Source organism: Lactuca virosa, chromosome 3, assembly GCF_052849685.1.
Source record: "Lactuca virosa cultivar CGN04683 chromosome 3, Lactuca_virosa_CGN04683_v6, whole genome shotgun sequence".
NCBI classification, from domain to species: domain Eukaryota; kingdom Viridiplantae; phylum Streptophyta; class Magnoliopsida; order Asterales; family Asteraceae; genus Lactuca; species Lactuca virosa.
The window spans coordinates 126,690,143-126,711,474 of NC_136428.1; the positions used below are offsets into that span (position 1 = coordinate 126,690,143).

Consider the following 21,332-nt stretch of genomic DNA (forward strand, 5'->3'; position numbering starts at 1 on the left):
CGGCTTTATTATCATCTCCTAAAGTCATTTTGTATTATGAACATGTAAAAGAAATCTGATACTAACACTGATTAAAAAATGAAAACAATTAATTAAATGGTGAAAAACAACTTTATCAGCATACATATAATGAATTACTTTTTCAAGTTAAACTGAGAAGTAAATAAGCATACGCGAATAGATAGAAAAGCATGCGTACTTCGAATTCACCATCTGGTGCTGTGCCTTTTGGATACAAAATGTTACCCTGAATCTAAAAGAATTGGAGTAACCCTAGCGAAATCTGAAACTTCCCTCCGCTACTGCTTCTGCTTGACTTCTCTTTTCTAATTTCTTGTAAAATTACGTATTTGCCCGATTCCGATTTCTCAAATTTTGTATTCTCTTTTAGTTTCGATTCGGACTTCTTGTCTATGTGATATGGGCTAATAAACATAAAAAATAACTTGTTGGCCCCTTCTACATTTTGGGCCCTGTGCAATGGTAGCTTTAACCCCACAAAACATACTTAACTTGAAAATAGTATTCAACCTCTAAAAATTGAAACTTTGTTAAAAAAAATCCCAGTATTTTATACGTCTAAATGATATCCAAAAGAATGTTTGTAAATTCTCAAGGGATATTTAATTCAGCATTATACACATTAAAAAAAACATAAGTACTAAATCCAAAGGTCTATAAATCAACTAAAGTCTAAAGGAAGGTGTCTCAAGCACTCAAGAAAATTCTTGTCTCTTACCCCGCCACACGATTCACCCTTAGCCATGGTAAACGGTATATAACATGATGGTGCTACCCAAGTTACGATCAGGTGTATTCTTTTTGAAAATATGAAGTCATTGTAAGAATTATTATTTTTAAAACATTTAACTTACTAAATAAAAAAAGTTGAAATAGATATAAGAAGTATAACAGAAAAAGTTTTCATAATTTATTCTTAGAGGGATGTATGTGTGGCCTTCCTTGGTTTCAGGTAGTGAGTTTTAGAGATATAGCAATTTCCATTGACTTATTTATTTATCTAGTACAAACATATATAAAGTTTTTTAACAAAAAGGCATTCAAATAAATATTTATTGGCATGATGCATATAGGAGCTTGAGAAAAGTAAAGAACACTGAAATTAAAGTACACTAAATTGATCAGGCAAGAGATGTTGATTTAAAACAAATCATTCATTAACCAATTTGAAACATGGCACATTGTTAGTCTTTTGTTTGGATTGGAGTTCAAACATGCTCTTGAGAGGGTCAATACTCACTTAACTTGTATCTGAACTTGTGGTGAGGGAAGTGGTATTCGACTATCTCCTGCATTCACTAACACCAAATAATTAACAGACAACATTGGTAGTTCACTGGGATGCTTTCCCATTATCAGTTCTAGTGAAAGAATGCCAAAGCTATATACATCACATTTCTCGGTTGTGACCATCGTATGAGCAAGCTCTACATCCAAAGAAACATAAGATTAAAAACTATATCAACCCCACAAGATTCTAAAATAAATACATATATGGACATATTTATATAACTTATGAAACTTAAGAAGATGTTGAACCAGAATCACAAGATTACGTTACCTGGCATGATATAACCATAGGTGCCTGCAATTGCGGTCCAGTTTGATAAGTCAAGCTTTAAAAGCTTGGACGTGCCAAAATCAGAAATATGTGCCTTAGAATCAGAGTTGGGGTTTCGTATGAGTATAAGTATGGGGACCCATTACTTTAATATCTAAGTAAATTAATATTAACATTATAAAGGCTTTAAATAAATTAAAATGTGTCTAAAGTCTTTTGTTTCTTGAATAAATAACCAACCATTTTAATAAAAAGGGTGTTTGGGATTGTTTTCAAATAACTTTTAGCTTTTTAAAAAAATCAAAAAATTTACAAAGATGTTTGGGAAATAAAAAAGTCATTTTCAATTTAACGTTTTGTCAAGAAGAAAAAAAAAGGTTTTTCAAAACTTAGGAAATTGTGGTTTTTTTTTGTGTCTTTTAGCCTTTTAAAAAGTAAATTACATTTAAAAGTCAAGAAATACTACTAAATCAATTTTTAAAAACAATTTTTGGTTTTTTCCCTTAAAAGCTAAATTCAAAAAAGAACTCTTTTAAAAAAAAAAAAACTTGTAAGTTTAAAATAATCCAAAACACCCCCAAAGTATTAAGAAACAAACACGTGGACTCATAAACCAAGAGTGTAATTTTGTCTCTACCCCTATTTTCTATTTGACAATACCCAAAAATTCTATTACATCCCCCGTTGTCAATTCTCATAGCTAGCAGCTTGCTTCTTGATTTCCCATGCTTCCGACCACAATCCTCCCTCTTCCAGTCTTCCTTCCCCTGTTCGTCGATTCCAACAAACCACAACCAAATCATTTGAATCCTTTATTGATCATGTAAATTCATTTCAGTCTATCAGAAAATGATACCAATTCACTTGAGTGGATTAAAATCACAAAACATTATCGATTTAAACAGATTGGTGATTATTCATCAATGTGAATCATTTTCATGGGGCCAGGAGAGCGGTTGAAGTGTTCATCATGGTTGAAGTTGATATAAGTTAAAAGGTATAATACATGGCTAGTTGTTATAAAGTTAGTTACAAGAGGAGCATAAATGTAAATGTCAATATAGATGAATGTTGTTAGTAATGTCTTGAGGGTATAAATAGAATGTACAGCTGCGTGAAAATAGTTATCGATTCAATAAAGCTTTTCCCTAAATATTTCACTCTTCTCTCTCTCTCTCTCTCTCTCTCTCTCTCTCTCTCTCTCTCATGATTCTCGTGTAGTATCTCGAAGCTCCGATTCTTCATCAAAACATGGTAGCTTCCTGCGTCCTACATCAATGGTATCAGAGCCGTCCCTATCTTTCGAGGTGCCAACACTTGGAGTGGTGGCCTATGGAGTGGTGGCTTGGACCCAAAAAGAGGGGTGCGAACCGTGACCAATGTAGCCATGACCAACAATGACTCGGAGTGGTGGCTTGGACCAAAAGGGGGTGACAACCATGACCAACGAGGACGTTGGCTCTTCAAAGCGTGGGGTATTGTTATGACCCCACATCGGCGAAAGTACTATAAGTTGGTGACTTATAAGTCTATGTGTCCCCTCCTCCTATAAGCTGGCTTTTGGGAGTGAGTTCTACACTTGGGCTTATGGCATAATACAGGCCTAGCATGGGATGGGTCCATATCAAGGTATGTATTGGTTTATTTCTTTCATCAAACTCCTTGTAAGTTCGTTTACATTGCGTTGTTTAAAAATGTAATATAATGCATATTAAATGTTTGATGAAATGCCCGAATGAATACCTTTATCGGAATTTGATGCTACGTTAGGTGTATAGTTTGTTCTCCATATTATGCAAACAGAGTATCAGTCGTCTTATATCTGGAAATTATTGTGGAGGTTCTTCCTTCTTAGTGTTTGCTTTTTCCTCCATTTCATATTTTACAACACAGTGAGTGGTGACATCATATCTTCACTACCTCCTCCCATGTTAGATTTTGGTCTGGATAATTATAATTTTTGCAGATAGTTAAACGTGGAAAGAAAGAATATCCATGTAGTCTTATTACAAAAGTTCAGAAGCATCATATCTATGACTACTGTACAAAGCGTTACACACCCCTGTAGATATACGCATAGTTTATATTATAAGATGGACCTCTTTCGATTGATACGTTCGATTTGTTAACTGGCACAAAGGATGTGTGACTTGAAAAGCAAACAAGGTACCTTTTGTCACTGCTTGCTATCTTTGTCAATGGTCAAAGCTCGACTCTTTTTGTTATGCATAAAATCAGTTAATGTTACATAGATGTTACGCCAAATCATGTTCAAATGAAATAAATGAAGATGAGACATTAAATAGTAAGTTGGAATTCTAGTCATTCGAAGTGAAGTGAAATTAGAGTAATAATTGAAATCATGTAATTTCATGTTTGGGGGATGCGTGTACAATAATGAGTTTTTATAAGTCTAATAACTGAATTTTTACAAGTACAGATATCTTCATTGAATTATTTGTTTTTCTACTACACACATCTTTAAACTTTTTAACAAAAAAAGGCATTTAAATGAATACATATTGACAGATGCATATAGGGAACTTGAGAAAAGTAAAGAACATTGGAAATACACTATATCGATCAGGCAAGATATGTCAATTCAAAGCAGATCCTTCATTAAAAGATTTGAAACTTGTTGCATTGTTGGTCTTTCATGTGGATTGTAGTTCAAACATGCCCTTGAGAGACTCAGAATTAACATAACTTGTTTCTCAACTCGTGGTGAGGGAGGCGGTATCCGACTATCTCCTACATTTGCTGGCACCAAATAATCCGCAGACGTTGTTGGTAAAGATGTTATCAGTTCTCTAGGATGCTTTCCCATGATCACTTCTAGTGCAACAACTCCAAAACTATATGTGGAAGTTTTCTTCAAACTTCAACATTGGATGATTTCTAGAATACCATTCTACACATGTGGTTTTAATTTGTCAAGAATGGGTGGTAGCATGTTTGTCAAGAATGGATGGTAGCATGTTTGTCAAGCTTGGATGGTAATAGACAATTGAATTCATACATTCATTTGCCTATAAAAGGAAATGAAATCAAGCTTATTAAAAACACCACACCTCAAATTACATCTTCATCTTTCTCTCATATTCATACAAATATATGTTTGATATATTTGTTTTTCTTTCCTCTATCTCTGTAAACACTGAATATTATAGTAAATTGGTTCTCGGCTTCCTCCGCCCGTGGTTTTTCCCGATTTAGGTTTCCACGTAAATATCGCGTGTTTTTTCTTTTTATCGTTCGATTTATTCTTGGTTGATTATTCAAATAGTTTTATATTCCGTAGAATCGCTATCGTGATATTTGGGTTTTATACTTCGATCTTGAAGTTATCGATTATTTATTGTAGTCGATTTGTCTACAATTGGTATCAGAGCTATCCGGGTTTTCCGATAACGATTCGTAAAAACTATTTTCAACCATGTCATCGATGAAGTACGGTATTCCTTTACTTGACAGAAACACAAGATTCCCTCTCTAGCAAGTAAAGATGAAAGATGTGTTGATCCAAATGGATCTCCACAAAGCACTATTAGGAATGGAGAAAATGCCGGCAACTTGGTCGACTGAGGAAAAGGAGATGAAAGATCTGAAGGCGTCGTCGCAGATCCGTCTGCATCTTTCTAACGACGTTCTCCAAGATGTGTTGAAAGAGACATCCGCAGCGGCTCTCTGGCTAAAACTCGAGCAGCTACTTATGATGAAAAGCTTGCCCAACAAGCTACACTTGAAGCAACGACTTTTTAACCTAAAGATGGGTGAAGGTAGTTCTTTGTCTGATCACCTCTCTACCTTTAAAGAGCTTGTAGGAAATCTGGAGAATATGGATGTCAAATACGAAGATGAAGACTTGGCGTTATTTTTATTATCTTCTCTCCCAGACTCCTACGATCACTTTCGTGACACCATTATCTATTCTCGGGACACTCTTGTCCTTGACGAGGTAATGACTGCTCTTGATTCAAAGGAAAAGATGAAGCAGATAGTTGGGAACAGTAGCAGCGATTCTAAAGCCGAAGGTCTCAACATCAGAGGGAGACCTAACGAGAGAGGTAGCTCTTCACAAAACCGATCTAGATCTAAGTCCAAAGCCAATCGCAAGTATTGCAATTATTGCCACAAGAAGGGACATCTGATCGATGAATGTTTCAAGTTAAAGAACAAGGAGAAAGCAAAGGCAATCGCAAAGGGAAAAACAACCAATAACACCGTTGAAGCCGATGTTGCCGAAACTGGTTCCGATGGCGAGCTTCTATCCGTTTCAGACTACGGTTTAATGACCACGAGTGAGTGGGTACTTGATTCAGCATGTACTTTTCATATGAGCTCCAACCGAAGCGTTTTTCATTCATATGAAAAGGTTAACGAAGGCCACGTTCTAATGGGTAACGACACTTCGTGTCGTATTATTGGACGGGGTACACTCAGGTTCCGCATGTTCGATGACGTTGTTCGAACGATTCAAGATGTGAAGCACGTATCCGGTCTTAGGCGAAATTTACTAAGTCTCGGTACTTTTGAGAAGAAAGGTTACGAGTTTGTTGGCAAAGACGGGAAACTCCATATTTTCAAGGAAGGTTCTGTGGTCATCCGAGGAGTTAGAAAATCCGCAAACCTTTACATTATGGATGGGCAAGTTATCTCCGGCGAAGTCTCAGTATTTTCTAAATCCCTCTCCAACGTTGATCGCTCTCATCTATGGCACCTCAGGCTCGCTCACATGTCATACCATGGTATGAATGAACTAAGTCGAAGGGGGTTGCTCGGGGAGCACAAATCAATCGAACTTGAATTCTGTGAAGATTGTGTATTTGGAAAGCAGAAGCGAGTGAGTTTTATCGGTGGCAAACATACGACGAAAGGGCCACTTGACTACATACACTCTGATTTATGGGGACCAGCAAAAGTTACATCGAAAGGTGGAGCCTCTTATATGCTCACGATCATTGACGATTTCTCAAGAAAGGTATGGTCGTTCTTCTTGAAGTCAAAGGGAGAAGTATTCCAAACTTTTAGAGATTGGAAAGTATTGGTTGAAAAGCAATCAGGTTTTGAAGTGAAATACCTTCGTACTGATAATGGACTGGAATTTTGTTCTGAAGAATTCAACTCCTATTGCCGTAGGGAAGGAATTACGAGGCATCGCACTGTAGTTCATACACCACAGCAGAACGGCGTAGCAGAACGTATGAACCGCACCATCATGGAGAAGGTCTGATGCATGCTATCTCATTCGAAGTTGCCGAAGTCTTTTTGGGCCGAGGCCGCTTCAACCGCATGCTACATTATCAACTGTTCCCCTTCTCGTGCTATTCAAAAGAAGACCCCATTTGAGCTTTGGTCCGGCCAACCTGCTGATTACACGAAATTGATTCCATTTGGATGTCCAGCATATGCCCGAGTTGATAACGGTAAATTGGAACCGAGGGCAATTAAATGCGTCTTTCTCGGATATCCGACAGGTGTTAAAGGGTTCAAATTGTGGAGCCCGGAGCTAAGCAAGGTTTTGACATCTAAAGATGTGACCTTCGATGAAAAAGCCATGCTTCATCCTGTCTCCAACATTCAGACCAGAGAAAATGAAAATTCGGAAAAAGACAAAGTTCGAGTGGAGGTGGAGCTTCCTTTAAATTCATCTTTCGAGGACCAGTCTCATGAAGGTGTCGAGGTTTCTCAACCCTCGAATAATCAACATTCCTCTTCTCATGAGCCAGCCGAAGCTCCAAGCCAACCTCGCAGTCCCTCCATTGCAAGAGATAGACCTCGCAGACAGATTGTACCTCCAAAGAGATATGTTCAAGCCGATTCTGTCGCTTATGCACTTACAGTTGCCAATGAAGTTGAGTCTGTTCTGGAGCCCACAAGCTACAACGAGGCCATTCAATCCAAACATTCTAATAAGTGGATGGTTGCCATGCACGAGGAGATGGAATCTCTTCAGAAAAATGGCACATGGGATCTCGTTCCAGCTCCAAAGGGTAAGAAGACAGTTAAGTGCAAATGGGTCTACAAGTTGAAGGAGGCTATCCACCCTGGTGACAAACCAAGATATAAAGCTCGTTTGGTAGCCAAAGGCTATAGTCAAATCCCAGGTATTGATTATACCGACATTTTCTCTCCGGTTGTGAAACACACGTCAATACGTGTATTGTTGGGATTAGTTGCCTCTCATGACTATGAATTAGAGCAACTTGATGTTACTACAACATTCTTAAATGGTGTGCTTGAGGAAGAGATATATATGCAACAACCTGAAGGTTTTGTAGCTCCTGGCAAGGAAAGCTACGTGTGCAAATTGAAGAAGTCTCTTTATGGCCTCAAGCAATCTCCTCGACAATGGTATAAAAGGTTTGACTCATTTATGACCAGTCACAAGCTGAAAAGGTGCACCTACGACAGCTGTGTTTACTACAAAAAGTGTGACGATGGTTCAATGGTCTATATACTTTTATACGTGGATGACATGTTAATTGCAGCGAAGAATATAAAGGAGATTCAAAAGATAAAAGACCAGTTGAATGCTGAGTTCGATATGAAGGACTTGGGTGCTGCCAAGAAAATTCTAGGAATGGAAATAGTGCGAGACCGTAGTGCAAGAACTCTATACCTTTCTCAACAAAGCTACATTGAGAAGGTTCTGCACCGTTTCAATATGCATGACGCAAAAGAAGTCAGCACTCCTTTCACAGCCCACTTCAAGCTATCATCCGCCTTAAGTCCTACCACCGAAGAAGATATAGCATACATGGCAAAGGTACCATACTCCAGCGCTGTAGGATCTCTTATGTATGCTATGATTTGTACACGTCCAGATTTGTCATATGCGGTAAGCATGGTGAGCAGATACATGGCGAATCCAGGAAAGGAGCATTGGGTTGCTGTTAAATGGATTTTTCGCTACTTGCGAGGTACTTCCTCTTTATGTATGTGGTTTGGAAAAACCGATAATGGAGTACTTGGTTATGTGGATTCCGATTATGCAAAGGACTTGGATAAAAGACGATCGGTTACAGGGTACGTGTTTACTTTGGGTGATTGCGCAGTTAGCTGGAAAGCGCAGTTACAATCTACTGTAGCGTTATCCACCACTGAAGCCGAATACATGGCTGCTACGGAAGCAGTGAAGGAAGCCCTCTGGTTGAAACGGTTGATAGGTGAGCTTTCAAACAAGTTATCTGTTAACACTGTTTTTTGTGACAATCAAAGTGCAATATTTCTGACGAAGGATCAAATGTTCCATGATCGAACGAAGCATATTGATGTTCGTTATCACTTCATCAGAGATGTTATTGCTAAAGGCGATATTACAGTAAACAAGATCAGCACCAATGATAATCCTGCTGATATGTTCACTAAAAGTCTTCCAATAGCCAAATTCAAAGCATGTTTGGATTTGGTGGGTGTTTCAGATCGCATTTGAGCCTGATAGGCTCGTGGTGGAGGAAGTATATTTACTTTTCAAAATCAATTTTTTCTCATATGGTGTTTGCAGATTCTTATAGAGATTTGGAGTATGATGAGCTGTTGATAAACAGTTTTGCATGATCATTGTGCAAGGTAAAGTTTTTTCATCCTGTCTCATTTGAAGTCAAGGTGGAGATTGTGGAAGTTTCCTTCAAACTTCAACATTGGATGATTTCTAGAATACCATTCTACACATGTGGTTTTAATTTGTCAAGAATGGGTGGTAGCATGTTTGTCAAGAATGGATGGTAGCATGTTTGTCAAGCTTGGATGGTAATAGACAATTGAATTCATACATTCATTTGCCTATAAAAGGAAATGAAATCAAGCTTATTAAAAACACCACACCTCAAATTACATCTTCATCTTTCTCTCATATTCATACAAATATATGTTTGATATATTTGTTTTTCTTTCCTCTATCTCTGTAAACACTGAATATTATAGTAAATTGGTTCTCGGCTTCCTCCGCCCGTGGTTTTTCCCGATTTGGGTTTCCACGTAAATATCGCGTGTTTTTTCTTTTTATCGTTCGATTTATTCTTGGTTGATTATTCAAATAGTTTTATATTCCGTTGAATCGCTATCGTGATATTTGGGTTTTATACTTCGATCTTGAAGTTATCGATTATTTATTGTAGTCGATTTGTCTACACTATACACATCACATTTCTCGGTTGCCACCATCATATAAGCAAGTTCTACATCCAAAGAAACATAAAATAATATATATATATATATATATATATATATATATATATATATATATATATATATATATATATATCATATTATGTTGAAACTTAAGAAGATGTAGAACTAGAATCACAAGATTGTGTTACCTGGCGCAATATAACCATAGATGCCTGCAATTGCGGTCCAATTGGATGAGTCTAGCTTTAAAAGTTTGGACGTGCCAAAATCAGAAATATATGCCTCATAATTAGAATCGAGAAGGATGTTCGCTATGGAAACGTTGGAGCAGTCGTGATGCATATAAGCCAAACCGTTAGTTACAGCTTTTACAATATTTACCCTTTTCAACCAATCCAATTCTTTTGCTAAGACATCGCTTCTTAAGATTGATCCAAGACTCCCTTTTTCAAGGTATTCATAAATCAAAAAGGAGTGGCGGGCATGGGAGCAATATCCATAGAGTTTCAATATGTTTCGATGCCTTATGTTCGTTAATGCTCGTATCTCATTAAGGAATCCATTATGATCAATATTCTCAGATGATGAGTGAAGTTTCTTGACAGCTACAACATTGTTAGGTTGTAGCTCGGCTTTGTAAACAATACCATATCCTCCGGTCCCAACAGAGTATGCTTCATCAAAATCATTTGTTGCCTTCAAGATATCTTCATACACTAGTTTTCCATCAAAACTTATAATCGAGAAATAATCACCATTTTCTTCTTCTAATGGTTTCTGTGGGGACTTCTTTTGTCGGTAGTAAGAAATAAGACCATAGGCGGATAAACAAAGTAAAACTGCCCCGATAAGAGGGAGCATAATTACAAGGACGAGCCTATTATAAAAGGGATCGCTTTTATTCTTCATAATTTGACTTGCACAAAGTTTCACTCCCGTAACATTTCCACACAAACCTGGATTACCTTGTATGGATGCATTCCCAAAGTTGGGGATTGGGGGAACCGGACCTGAGAGCTCATTGTAAGAAAGGTTGATATCAATCCCGCGAGGCAAACTTGTAAAAGCATCGGGAATAGAACCAGTGAGTCTATTGTGAGAAAGATCCAATTTTTGCAAACTTTGCAGACTTTGAAATTCGTATGGTATCTCCTTCGTGAGCAAATTATGAGATAAATCAAGTGCTGTAAGTTGAACTAATTTACCAATCTCAGGTGGAATCTTGTCACTGAGCTTGTTGTTACTAATATTCAGGTAGTGGATTTGTGGCCATTGACCAATACTTCTTGGTATCAACCCATTCAATCTATTTGTGGATAGATCAAGTACTTCAAGGAGTGCACAAAATCCAAGTTCTTGAGGTATAATACCTGAAAGTTGATTACTAGCCAAGGACAAATCAAACAAACTTTTCATCTTCCCAATCTCCTTTGGGATCTCACCAAACAAATGATTTGAAGACAGATCAAGTCTTTGTAGTTGAGTTGAATTTCCAAACTCAAGAGGAATGGAACCACTAATTTGATTGTTGTTCACCTTAAGATCCTTAAGTGACTTCATATTTACAAGTTGAACAGGAATGGGACCAACTAGCTGATTTTCTTGAATATAAAGGATATCTAAAGATGTTAAATTACCAAATGATGAAGGAATAGAACCACTAAGTTGATTTCTTCTAACCGAAAGATGAGTGAGAGACTTCAACTTCCCAAGTTCAATTGGAATGGGACCAGATAATTTATTACCTTGAAGGATCAGCCGCTGTAAGTTGCTCAGGTTTCCTAGTGATGAAGGAATAGAACCACTAAGTTGATTCTGACCCACCTCAAGATAAATGAGAGACTTCAAATTCCCAAGTTCAATAGGATGGGACCAGACAGTTGATTTTTGTACCAAAGAAGCCACTCCAAAGATGTCAAATCTCCCAATGATGAAGGAATATAACCACTAAATTGATTCTCACCCACCTCGAGATGAGTGAGAGACTTCAAACTCCCAAGTTCAATAGGAATGGGGCCAGAGAGTTGATTTTTCCACAAAGAAAGGACATTCAAAGACGTCAAATCACCCATTGATGAAGGAATAGAACCACTAAGTTGATTGTTACTCAGATCAAGCTTAGTGAGAGACTTCAAATTACCAAGTTCAGTAGGAATGGGACCGGATATATTGTTTAAGTATAAGTACAAGATGGTTAGCTGGTGCAGGTTTCCTATTTCAGGTGGGATTACTCCAGAAAACATATTCTCTGAAAAATCAATACGGACAAGTTTGGACAGGAGTCGGATTTTTGGCGGGATGGGGCCAAAGAAGTTGTTCTTATAGAGATCAAAATGCGTAAGATCGTGTAGCAAAGAGAATGGAAATTGGTGGAGTGTACCTTTTAAACCAGATGAACTGAGGTTCAACCTCTGAATGTTCCCATCAGCTCTGCAATCTACACCAAACCAAGAACTGCATGGAACTGAAGCACTGGAATTCATAGGGAGGGGAAGCCATGAAGAGAGCAACGAGTTGTTTGGGATTTGAAGGCTTGCTTTCCATTTAAGAAGAGCATTGGCTTCCTTCAAAGTAGCAGAAGCTAAATTTGGTATGGGCGAGAGTGTGATGATTAGTAGTGCTACAGAGAAAAATAAGAAGCTTGAAGAATACATTATTTGCTTTACCATGTATCTTTATAAAAAATGATGGTTTGCATGTCCTGATTTATACTTGAGCTACCCTTTTCTCTTGTCAAAATTGAAAACTCGGGACTTCATTCAAGAAAAATACATAACAAGATCGAGGGAGCATTTTGTAATTTACTCTTAAATAAAAAAAACAAAAAACAGAAATGCAGTGGAGTGGAGTTTGCTTTACTTCAGAAATCAATGTTGTTTAAGAGACGTGTCAACTGTGATGACCACTTTAAGAGGTTCTATAAAGTGAATGGACCAAAAATGGAAAGAAGATTTAGAAGCTTTATTTTATCCACATCTTTGTTATCACCTCCTGGGCCGTTAGTTCTAAAAATTAAAATCTCTAGTCGTTAATTTTCTATCTTGATAACGTCACATGCTAACAGTATGAAGATAATAAAGAAAAGATGAAAAGCAACTTTATTGTTAAACATATATGGATTTATTACTTTCTAACTTATATTCAAAACTCAAAAGTAGATCCTCATACTCGTACAAATACAATATCACTACGATTTTTATGTACCTAGAATTCACATTAGGTTTTGTGATTTTTGGATGCCTTGTGTGTACCCACAGAAACCTACCTGGTATATATAATTTTATTGGTGTAGATTATTCGAATCAATTATATTTACACATTTGCAATGTCAATATCTTGTATGGATAGTTTGTATCCAGATAATGAAACAATGTCCTAGGTCCTTTTACATGCCCAAATAATTTTTTTTGAACAACAATTTATTAAAAAGGGGGCTTTCCACCAAGAAGCTAGAAAGCAAAATGTTGGTGCTAGTCTTTATCACAAAGACTCGAGTCCCACGTAGGTGGTGTGACAAACTTTAAATTGATATTTTAAGTTGAAAGTTGCTCCAATTATTTGGAGCATATTATATTTTGGTACTTTTTTGAACTAATCAATACCTTGCAAAACAACAATCCCACCCAAAGCAAAGACTAAAAAAAAATCCAAATATGTCTCCAACTTGCATTAGTTCAAACTTTAAAAGCTAAATGCTACAAACATTGCTTAATTTTAGAAGCTATTTATGTTACATAATTTTGTAAAAAGAGGACAAACATATGTTTTTTGTCTTATAAAAAGCAATCAATTTTTTTAATGTCTATCTGTCCGCAAACATAAAGAGTGAAAAACATATTGTTTAAAAAAACAAGGCTTTAAACTTCTTTATCATACAATTGGAAACAATATGAATCACTACAAGAAGTTAGAGTATTACCGGCGACAGGCGTCGCCGCTAAAAGTAGCGTTTGTCGCATCTAATAGTATTAGCGGCGACGCGTCGTTGTTAAAAGGCCGCTGCTGATGCTTTGTCGCTGATAATCAAAATGCCGCTGCTAATGCCATATGTCGCCGCTAAAGGGGTGTCGCCGCTAAAGTAGGGTCGCCGCTAATAACCGACTGCCTCCACTAAAGGTATCGCCGGTATTGATATTTTTTTTAATATTTTATTATTATTTCACATTTTAATTGAAAAAAAAAACTGTATAAAAAGTACAAAAACTGCTATGATATTAATTAAGCTAATCCTACATCCTTCCATTCCAAAATAATCCAACATCCGTTTAAAATACTCATCCAATTTAACATAATACGAAATATCGAAAATAAGAGTAAAAAATACTTACACAAACAAATCATAAAAAAATCCTACCAGTAGCTACTCATCATCATCGCTCTCCTCGTTTCCTCCGGTTTCATTTCATTATGGCAACGAACGAAACCAATCTTCAAATGCAACACTACATGGCGGATCTTTTAACATTGTATGAAGCATTTCCAACTACGAATAAAACAACATAGTCTTATAAGTTAAACCAACATTATAACATTCTATATACAAAATATACATTCTATATACAAGCAAAGTACAAAATATAGCATTGTACAATGACTAACAATTACCAAACTACAAAATATCATTATAGCATTGTACTTTCATAAACTAACAATTACCAAATTACACATATTGCATATAACACATTATATCATTGTACTATAACTAATAATTATCAAACTACAAAATACCATTATAGCATTGTACTTTCATAAACTAACAATATCAAACTACAAAAGACCAATATATCAAACTATAACCAAAGTAACAATTACCAACATATAAACTTTTATCAAACTAACAATTACCAACATTTGAAACTATTACTAAACCAACAATTACCAACATTTGAAACGAATACCAAAAGGAAATAGTTTTATCACCTGTTAATAATCTTGATAAAAATATCGTGTTATATATTATTATGACCGATAGATTACATAGGATATATATATATATATATATATATATATATATATATATATATATATATATATATTTATATATATAAACTACATAATTACACTTTGTATCCTTCTAATTCTAGTCTCTATCATAACTATCTATTATTCCCCCGCAAGTTAAGGTCGGGTAACGACTTGTAACTTGGACCGTAAGTCAGCAAATCGTTGAGAGGATAAAGGCTTTGTAAAGATGTTTGCAGTCTGATCATATGTGGAAATAAATTGTACAGAAAGTTATCCGGCAGCTACTTTTTCTCTAATAAAATGAAAATCAACTTCAACATGTTTTGTACGAGCATGAAAGATAGGATTGGCTGATAAGTATGTGGCACCCAAGTTGTCACACCACAGAATTGGGACCGATGGCATAGAGACCTTGAGTTCTCTAAGAAGAGCTTCAAACCAAGTGAGTTCGGCTACATTGTCAGCTAAGGCTTTGTATTCCGATTCTGATGATTAGCGAGAGACGGTTCGTTGTTTCCTAGCTGACCAGGAGATGGGATTACTCCCAAGATATATAACATACCCCCGGTGGATCGACGGTCATCAGGACAACCAGCCCACTCGGCATCGGAGAAGGCAGTTAAGAAGGATGCATGAGAGTCAGTGTGGGCATGAAGAATCGATCCAGAATCATGTTGAATAAGAAGACCATGATCCGATGTACCCTGAAGATATCGTAATATTCGTTTCACAACTGACCAATGATTTTCAGTGGGAGAGTCTATGAACTGGCAGACTTTGTTAACAGCAAAGGTGATATCAGGACAAGACAAGGTGACATACTGAAGAGCACCAACAAGTTGGTGATATTTTACTGGATCGTCAAACAAAGGGCTGTAACCAATAGATAAATTATTTGTGGTAGTAATCGGAGAGGGTACCGGCTTCGCATGTGAAATATTCGCCCGATGAAGCACTTCCAAGATATATTTCTTTTGAGACGGAATGATATCTTTGTTCTTTCTAATCACCTCAATGCCCAAAAAATATGAAAGAGGACCTAAATCTTGAATCACAAATGTGTGACTGAGATTCTTGATGATCTAGTCAATAGCACTAGAGTTGTTACCTGTGAGAATGATATCATCGACATACACCAACATGTATAAAAGAGTGCCCTCAGAGGAAAAAATAAAAAGATACGGATCAGTTTTGGATCCTTTAAAACCAAGAGCTTGTAAAGCTTTGGTTAATCGATGAAACCATGCACGAGGCGCCTGCTTTAGACCATAAAGAGATTTGTGTAGTAGACATAGATGGTTAGGTTTCGTGGGATGAACAAAACCTGGTGGTTGACATAAATAAACGATCTTATTGAGCTCACCATGTAAGTGTTGGGTTTTGAGCATTCTAACACTCCTAAGTGTACATGGATTGAACCAACTCTTAGATTAATTTGGATTGAAAACAAATATTTCACATAACTTTCCTATTAATCTAAGCAACTCATAAGAACAGGATAATTCAATCAAACTTTTTCATGTAATTAGCCTAACCATTAAACTAATACAAAACATGAATCTATTGACAATTATCTTTGAAATTGGATTAGCATGAACATTACCACATAAAAAACATGTTTATAAGTTGAAAAACAGCTTAGGGTAATGTTCCTAGTCCAATTCCAGCCAAAACAGTCGAAGATATGCTGTCTGGGGGTCCAACTCGTCGAGTGCATGAACCAACTCGACGAGTTGGATGAGTTTAGCCTTGGACTCGTCGAGTCCCTTCATGGATTCGGCGAGTCTGCTGAGCAGATAGCAACAAACTTCGATTTTCCAGCCAATTTTGCAAGTATAACAAGAAAACAAGCCTAGGTTCTGATGCCACTGTTGAGTTTTGAGCATTCTAACACTCCTAAGTGTACATGTAACCCTAAATACCATGGATATATGTTTTCTCTATTATACATGCAAATATGAATATTCCAAGGTATTATCCTAAGTAGCATACAAAACATTGATTCATATGTAATATAACAAGTTAAAAGACATACCTTTTTGATGTAGCTTGACTCCATGAAGCTTAAGAGCCTAGTGCCCCAAGTGTGACACCTCAAATGGTTCACACAACATCAAATGCACTTGGAATAACTTAGAGAGAAATGAACCACTTCATGAAATCGGCTAGCCCTCACCATTCCATCATAGTCTTCTCATGGTCGCCGATTTTGACAAGAATAAGATGCTTATATAGTGTGTCACAATTAGGGTTACACCATGTAAACCCTAATTGTCATGGCCTTTCATTTCCATGATCCATGGGTACAAAAACACCATGGATCATCCATGGAGTATCCTATGGGTTTTAGCCCAACTTGATAATCCATGGAGCATTAGCCCACAATACAAGTATGGATTATTTACATAATCAACCCATATATTTAATTAGTCTCCTTTTGATCAATTAATTAATTCCAGATTAATTCTTGATCAATATTAATTAAATAATCTTATTAATATATTAGAACTTATAATATATTACCAAACCTTAAGTGTTATTTCTCTCATTTTAGTCTATCTAAATGCATGATGCCATGCAACCCAAATGAACCATGCCAATCGGGTCAAGTACATACCAAATATAGTTATGGACTTAGACACTAATCCAACAATCTCCCACTTGGATAAGTCTAAAACTATTATTGCGTATGACTTCAAAACCCGACTAGCAATCGTAGCTCTTAAAAGCTGCTGCCGTCGAACTCTGAACAAATTAATGACGCGTCCATCAGATAAGGGATCATATATTTCTCCATTCTAGATATCATATGGACTGAGACATAGATTATAATCATTCTCTCTGTCCATTTGTTGTTTCCTGATTTCCGATTTATGACGATCGACTAATTGAACAAATCAAATCAGTCGTGGCTTGGCCAAGCACTCACAAGTGTCATCATTAAATCATCGAAGGGCCAACATATATCGCTTTTATCCCTTTAAGGGTAAAAGGAATGGATAAACTTCGACTCATATGGCTTGTTCTACTACTTGTTGAATCATACATAAAGGTACGTTTTATAACACCAAGTTACCAATGCGTTTTCGTGCAATCAATGTATAACCAAATCATAGTAACAACTAATATCTCTAGGTTTGAAGAATATAGGATATTATCGTCTCATGATCACTCGTGATAAAATCCATGAGGTGATTCCAATAAGCGTGGGTTGAATCCAATACTCAGAACTTATGAGCACTCATAAATGTTGCAGCAACTCTTGCTATGTCCACTACCTTGGACATCTACAAACCAGCTTCATGACAGTCTTGATTCATATCTACTTCCAACATATGACCGACTGTGGATAGTTTGAATAACTTAATCATTCAGGAAGAACAACCTAGTTATTCTGGAAGTCAAAACATGCAAAGTGAAACACAAGAATAATCGAATCCAATATGGTCTCAGAACTTATGAATATAAATAAACACACCTTTTATTTATCACCATATTGATTACCCATCATTCATTGCATACTGTTTCAAACTATCAACTTTATACTTGAATTAAAACAATAGTTGTCCCATGCTCCAAGCATGTACACTATGTTTTTCTAAAGACTAGTCATGCCATACACCAAGTATGCACACTATGTTTGTCTAAACATTATTTATGCCATACACCAAGTATGCATACTAAGTTTGTCTATGATCTTTACTTTGTGAAATAGATCGATTGAACATAATTCCAATGATTCTCATTTCACAATTCCAATTCCTTACCGCAAATGCAAGAACTCCAAATTCCTGCCTTTTGCCTAAATTTGTTAGATTCTAAACTTATATGCACTGATCCTCTTGTAATGATTATGCACAAAGTCACAAAGACTTGTCAACATATATTACATAGTATTCCAATGGAGATAAACTCCATGGAAACATCCTTCTTGCATTAAGTTTTTCTAATCTTACACAAATTGAATAACTTCCACCTATGGAAACATTTCCATATTCCCATTTTGACTATTACTTCTGAATAAGAGTTGCCTCTTTTCAGGATATGTCAATATGGTCCTCTCCAAAATTTACACCATACTTCCAACTGTCCCTGAGCAACCAATCTTTGGTAAACCTTATATTGTCCTCTACAATTGCTTAATCATTTTAGTCATATCCAATTCTAGACCTTTTCCCTTCTTAATGCCCCAGGCATTTGGAAAAATTTAGAAAGGATGAATATTATAGCACATTCAATCGATCCTATATCTGAAGCATATGGGACACGATTCATGATGTCTCACATAAAGACATGATACTAGACCAGTCCTTTTGCTATAATATTTCTATTTGCCAAGTTCTCATAATTCAGTATGAAAAGGGATGCCTTAATCATAATCGAATTTTAGAACGCAAATATTGGACCCATATATAGAATTTCCTTATGTTGAGCAATTCCAACATAAAATTCATATATATATATATATATATATATATATATATATATATATATATATATATATATATATATATATATATATATATATATCCTTGACTAAAGATGATTAAGACATCAATCTAAACTTTTAGAATTGAAATGAAGTATAATTTCCTCTCCTTAATTATAGCAAAACAATTTTTCCCAATTGAAACTTTTGTTTTATATAATTAATATTGCTAACTTGCAACACTTATCATAATTATCATGCTCCCACTAACATGATGATTATTAGCATAACACTTATGCTCCCATTAGCTTTGACATGTACTCAGAAATCAGCTGGAATTTTAGAAACCAATACTTTATTGACTTTCTTACCAAAGTTCAGACTTCTGATACGAGATGCTTTGATAAAACTATATCAAGATCATACACCTTTCCTTAGATAGCACACATGTGTGTCTAAACAGTTTCAGAACTATGAAAAGGGATGCCTTAACTATAGTCTCAATTGTTCAGACCTTTTCCATTCCCCACAAGTCCATGTTAGTGTGTCGGTTAACCACACACGCTCCAATAACGACTTTGAGAATGCAAAAATCACAATTGGTAGCTACATAAAATCACTTAGTGAAAGCGTTTCCTCACCATCATTTTCATGAATCGGAGAGAAACCTTATGACACTTAGATTTTATGGTGTATGTGTTCTTATCCATGTGAATTTGTCAGAACCATAATCACAAGACAAGAATAATGACAAATCCAAACTCATATGGATTGAACTCAATCTTAATTTCTTGCCACCTGGCATCACAAGGGACTGCCATTGCTTCCAAGTTGTTATGCAACCAATTGAAAACTCTCAGAACTCATATGCAAAGCCAACTTTCACTGGAATGGGCATAGAAGTAGGAATATGTCAACACGATAGGTTATAAACCTCAAGTCGTGAGCTAGTGAGAAACTACAGGTTTTATTCTTGATTAAATCTTGAAATACTTTCAGGATCTTTTAGACTCCCACTGTCCTCTTGACATATAAGACTCACTTGCCAAATATTCAAGAGATAGTGTGGATTCTTTATCAAGACAAACACTTCACACAATTGGCCTTAGTTGGTCTTTGTTTTATCCAAAACATCACAACTTGCCAATTTCAAATGTACAAGAGTAGGACACTTTTACTCTTACATTTGACAAGTGTTATAAACCTTTCTTTAAGATATGTCACTCAACTTACAGTCTTGGAGTATGACTCTAAGACTTGTTTTGGAATGAAGTATGACTCATCTTCTTGATTTAACCATTCCAACAATTCAAGATTTCTCTTCTTAGTCATAAGAATGCACTAAGATGTCCTTAGAGGACTAATTGTGACATGATTTCTAAATCATTGAGATGATCACAAAACATGATACTAAAGTACTCTCCCATCTTTTCAGATTTGAGAAACTTTTATCCTCTGCCTAATTTGATTCTTCTCATTCGTTCTGTCATACATCGAAACTTTTCCAATGTTTCAGAATTATACTTAAACTTGTAAGTATAACCATATTTACTAGGCTTTAGTAAATCATGATGAATAGTCTTATCGATATTTTGTGGTGGACTTGATCAGTGCACCAGAATCTGTACTTGATCCCTTAGTCCTTCACTTGACTCACATATACATGTGAACAAGGAATTAATCTTAATTTTCCAAAGATGAAAAATCTCATTCATCATACTATACAACTTGCATGATTTCCAAGTTTCTATCCAACTGAAACCTTGGGTGATGAGAATCTTTCCTTATTTGGTAAATTTAGACACTACCACAACTGAAAGAATCAAATTCAAATTTCCATTATTGCTAGAAATATACAAACATCAATTTTCCATAAGTGCCATTGCAAGGACATATAAAATAAAACAAAATTTTATTTATTTATCAAATGCAGAAAAACTTTCCTTACAATGCAACTTTAAATGGAAACTATGCTATTACATATTTCCTAGCAATCTATCATAACTCCTAAGCAACAACTCAAAATTCTGATCACCGAACCATGCGATCGAAATCCATCTTCGCGATCAGAATCAACATATACTTCCTTTAAGTTTCTTCACTTTTCTTTTATTCTTAAACATCAACATGTAACCCAGTCACATCATGTAATAAGAATCTCAGAATAGAAAGTTAACAGAGTTAGATAGTGGAGTTTACCTGAAGTAGAGTCAAACTTCTTGA

At 35.9% G+C, this 21,332-nt stretch overlaps 1 protein-coding gene across 1 annotated transcript; it reads right to left on the reverse strand.

Moving 5' to 3' along the window:
* Window positions 1–2,034: 2,034 nt before the first annotated feature.
* LOC145162601 (MDIS1-interacting receptor like kinase 2-like) lies at window positions 2,035–11,860 on the reverse strand. The gene is made up of 2 exons (XM_079081699.1): window positions 9,904–11,860; window positions 2,035–2,349 (listed from the first exon to the last, which is right to left on the reverse strand). Exons 1-2 carry the CDS (start codon window positions 11,273–11,275, stop codon window positions 2,270–2,272), a joined length of 1,452 nt encoding a protein of 483 aa, XP_078937825.1. The 5' UTR covers window positions 11,276–11,860; the 3' UTR covers window positions 2,035–2,269.
* Window positions 11,861–21,332: the final 9,472 nt, after the last annotated feature.

What these genes read in the sequence shown, in the direction of transcription:
- LOC145162601 (XM_079081699.1), bottom strand. Translation starts at nt 11,275, where the DNA reads ATGAAGTCACTTAAGGATCTTAAGGTGAACAACAATCAAATTAGTGGT. An exon ending in CTATGGTTATATTGCGCCAG is followed by an intron (nt 2,350 to 9,903) that starts GTAACACAATCT and finishes ATCGACGAACAG; the next exon opens with GGGAAGGAAGACTGGAAGAG.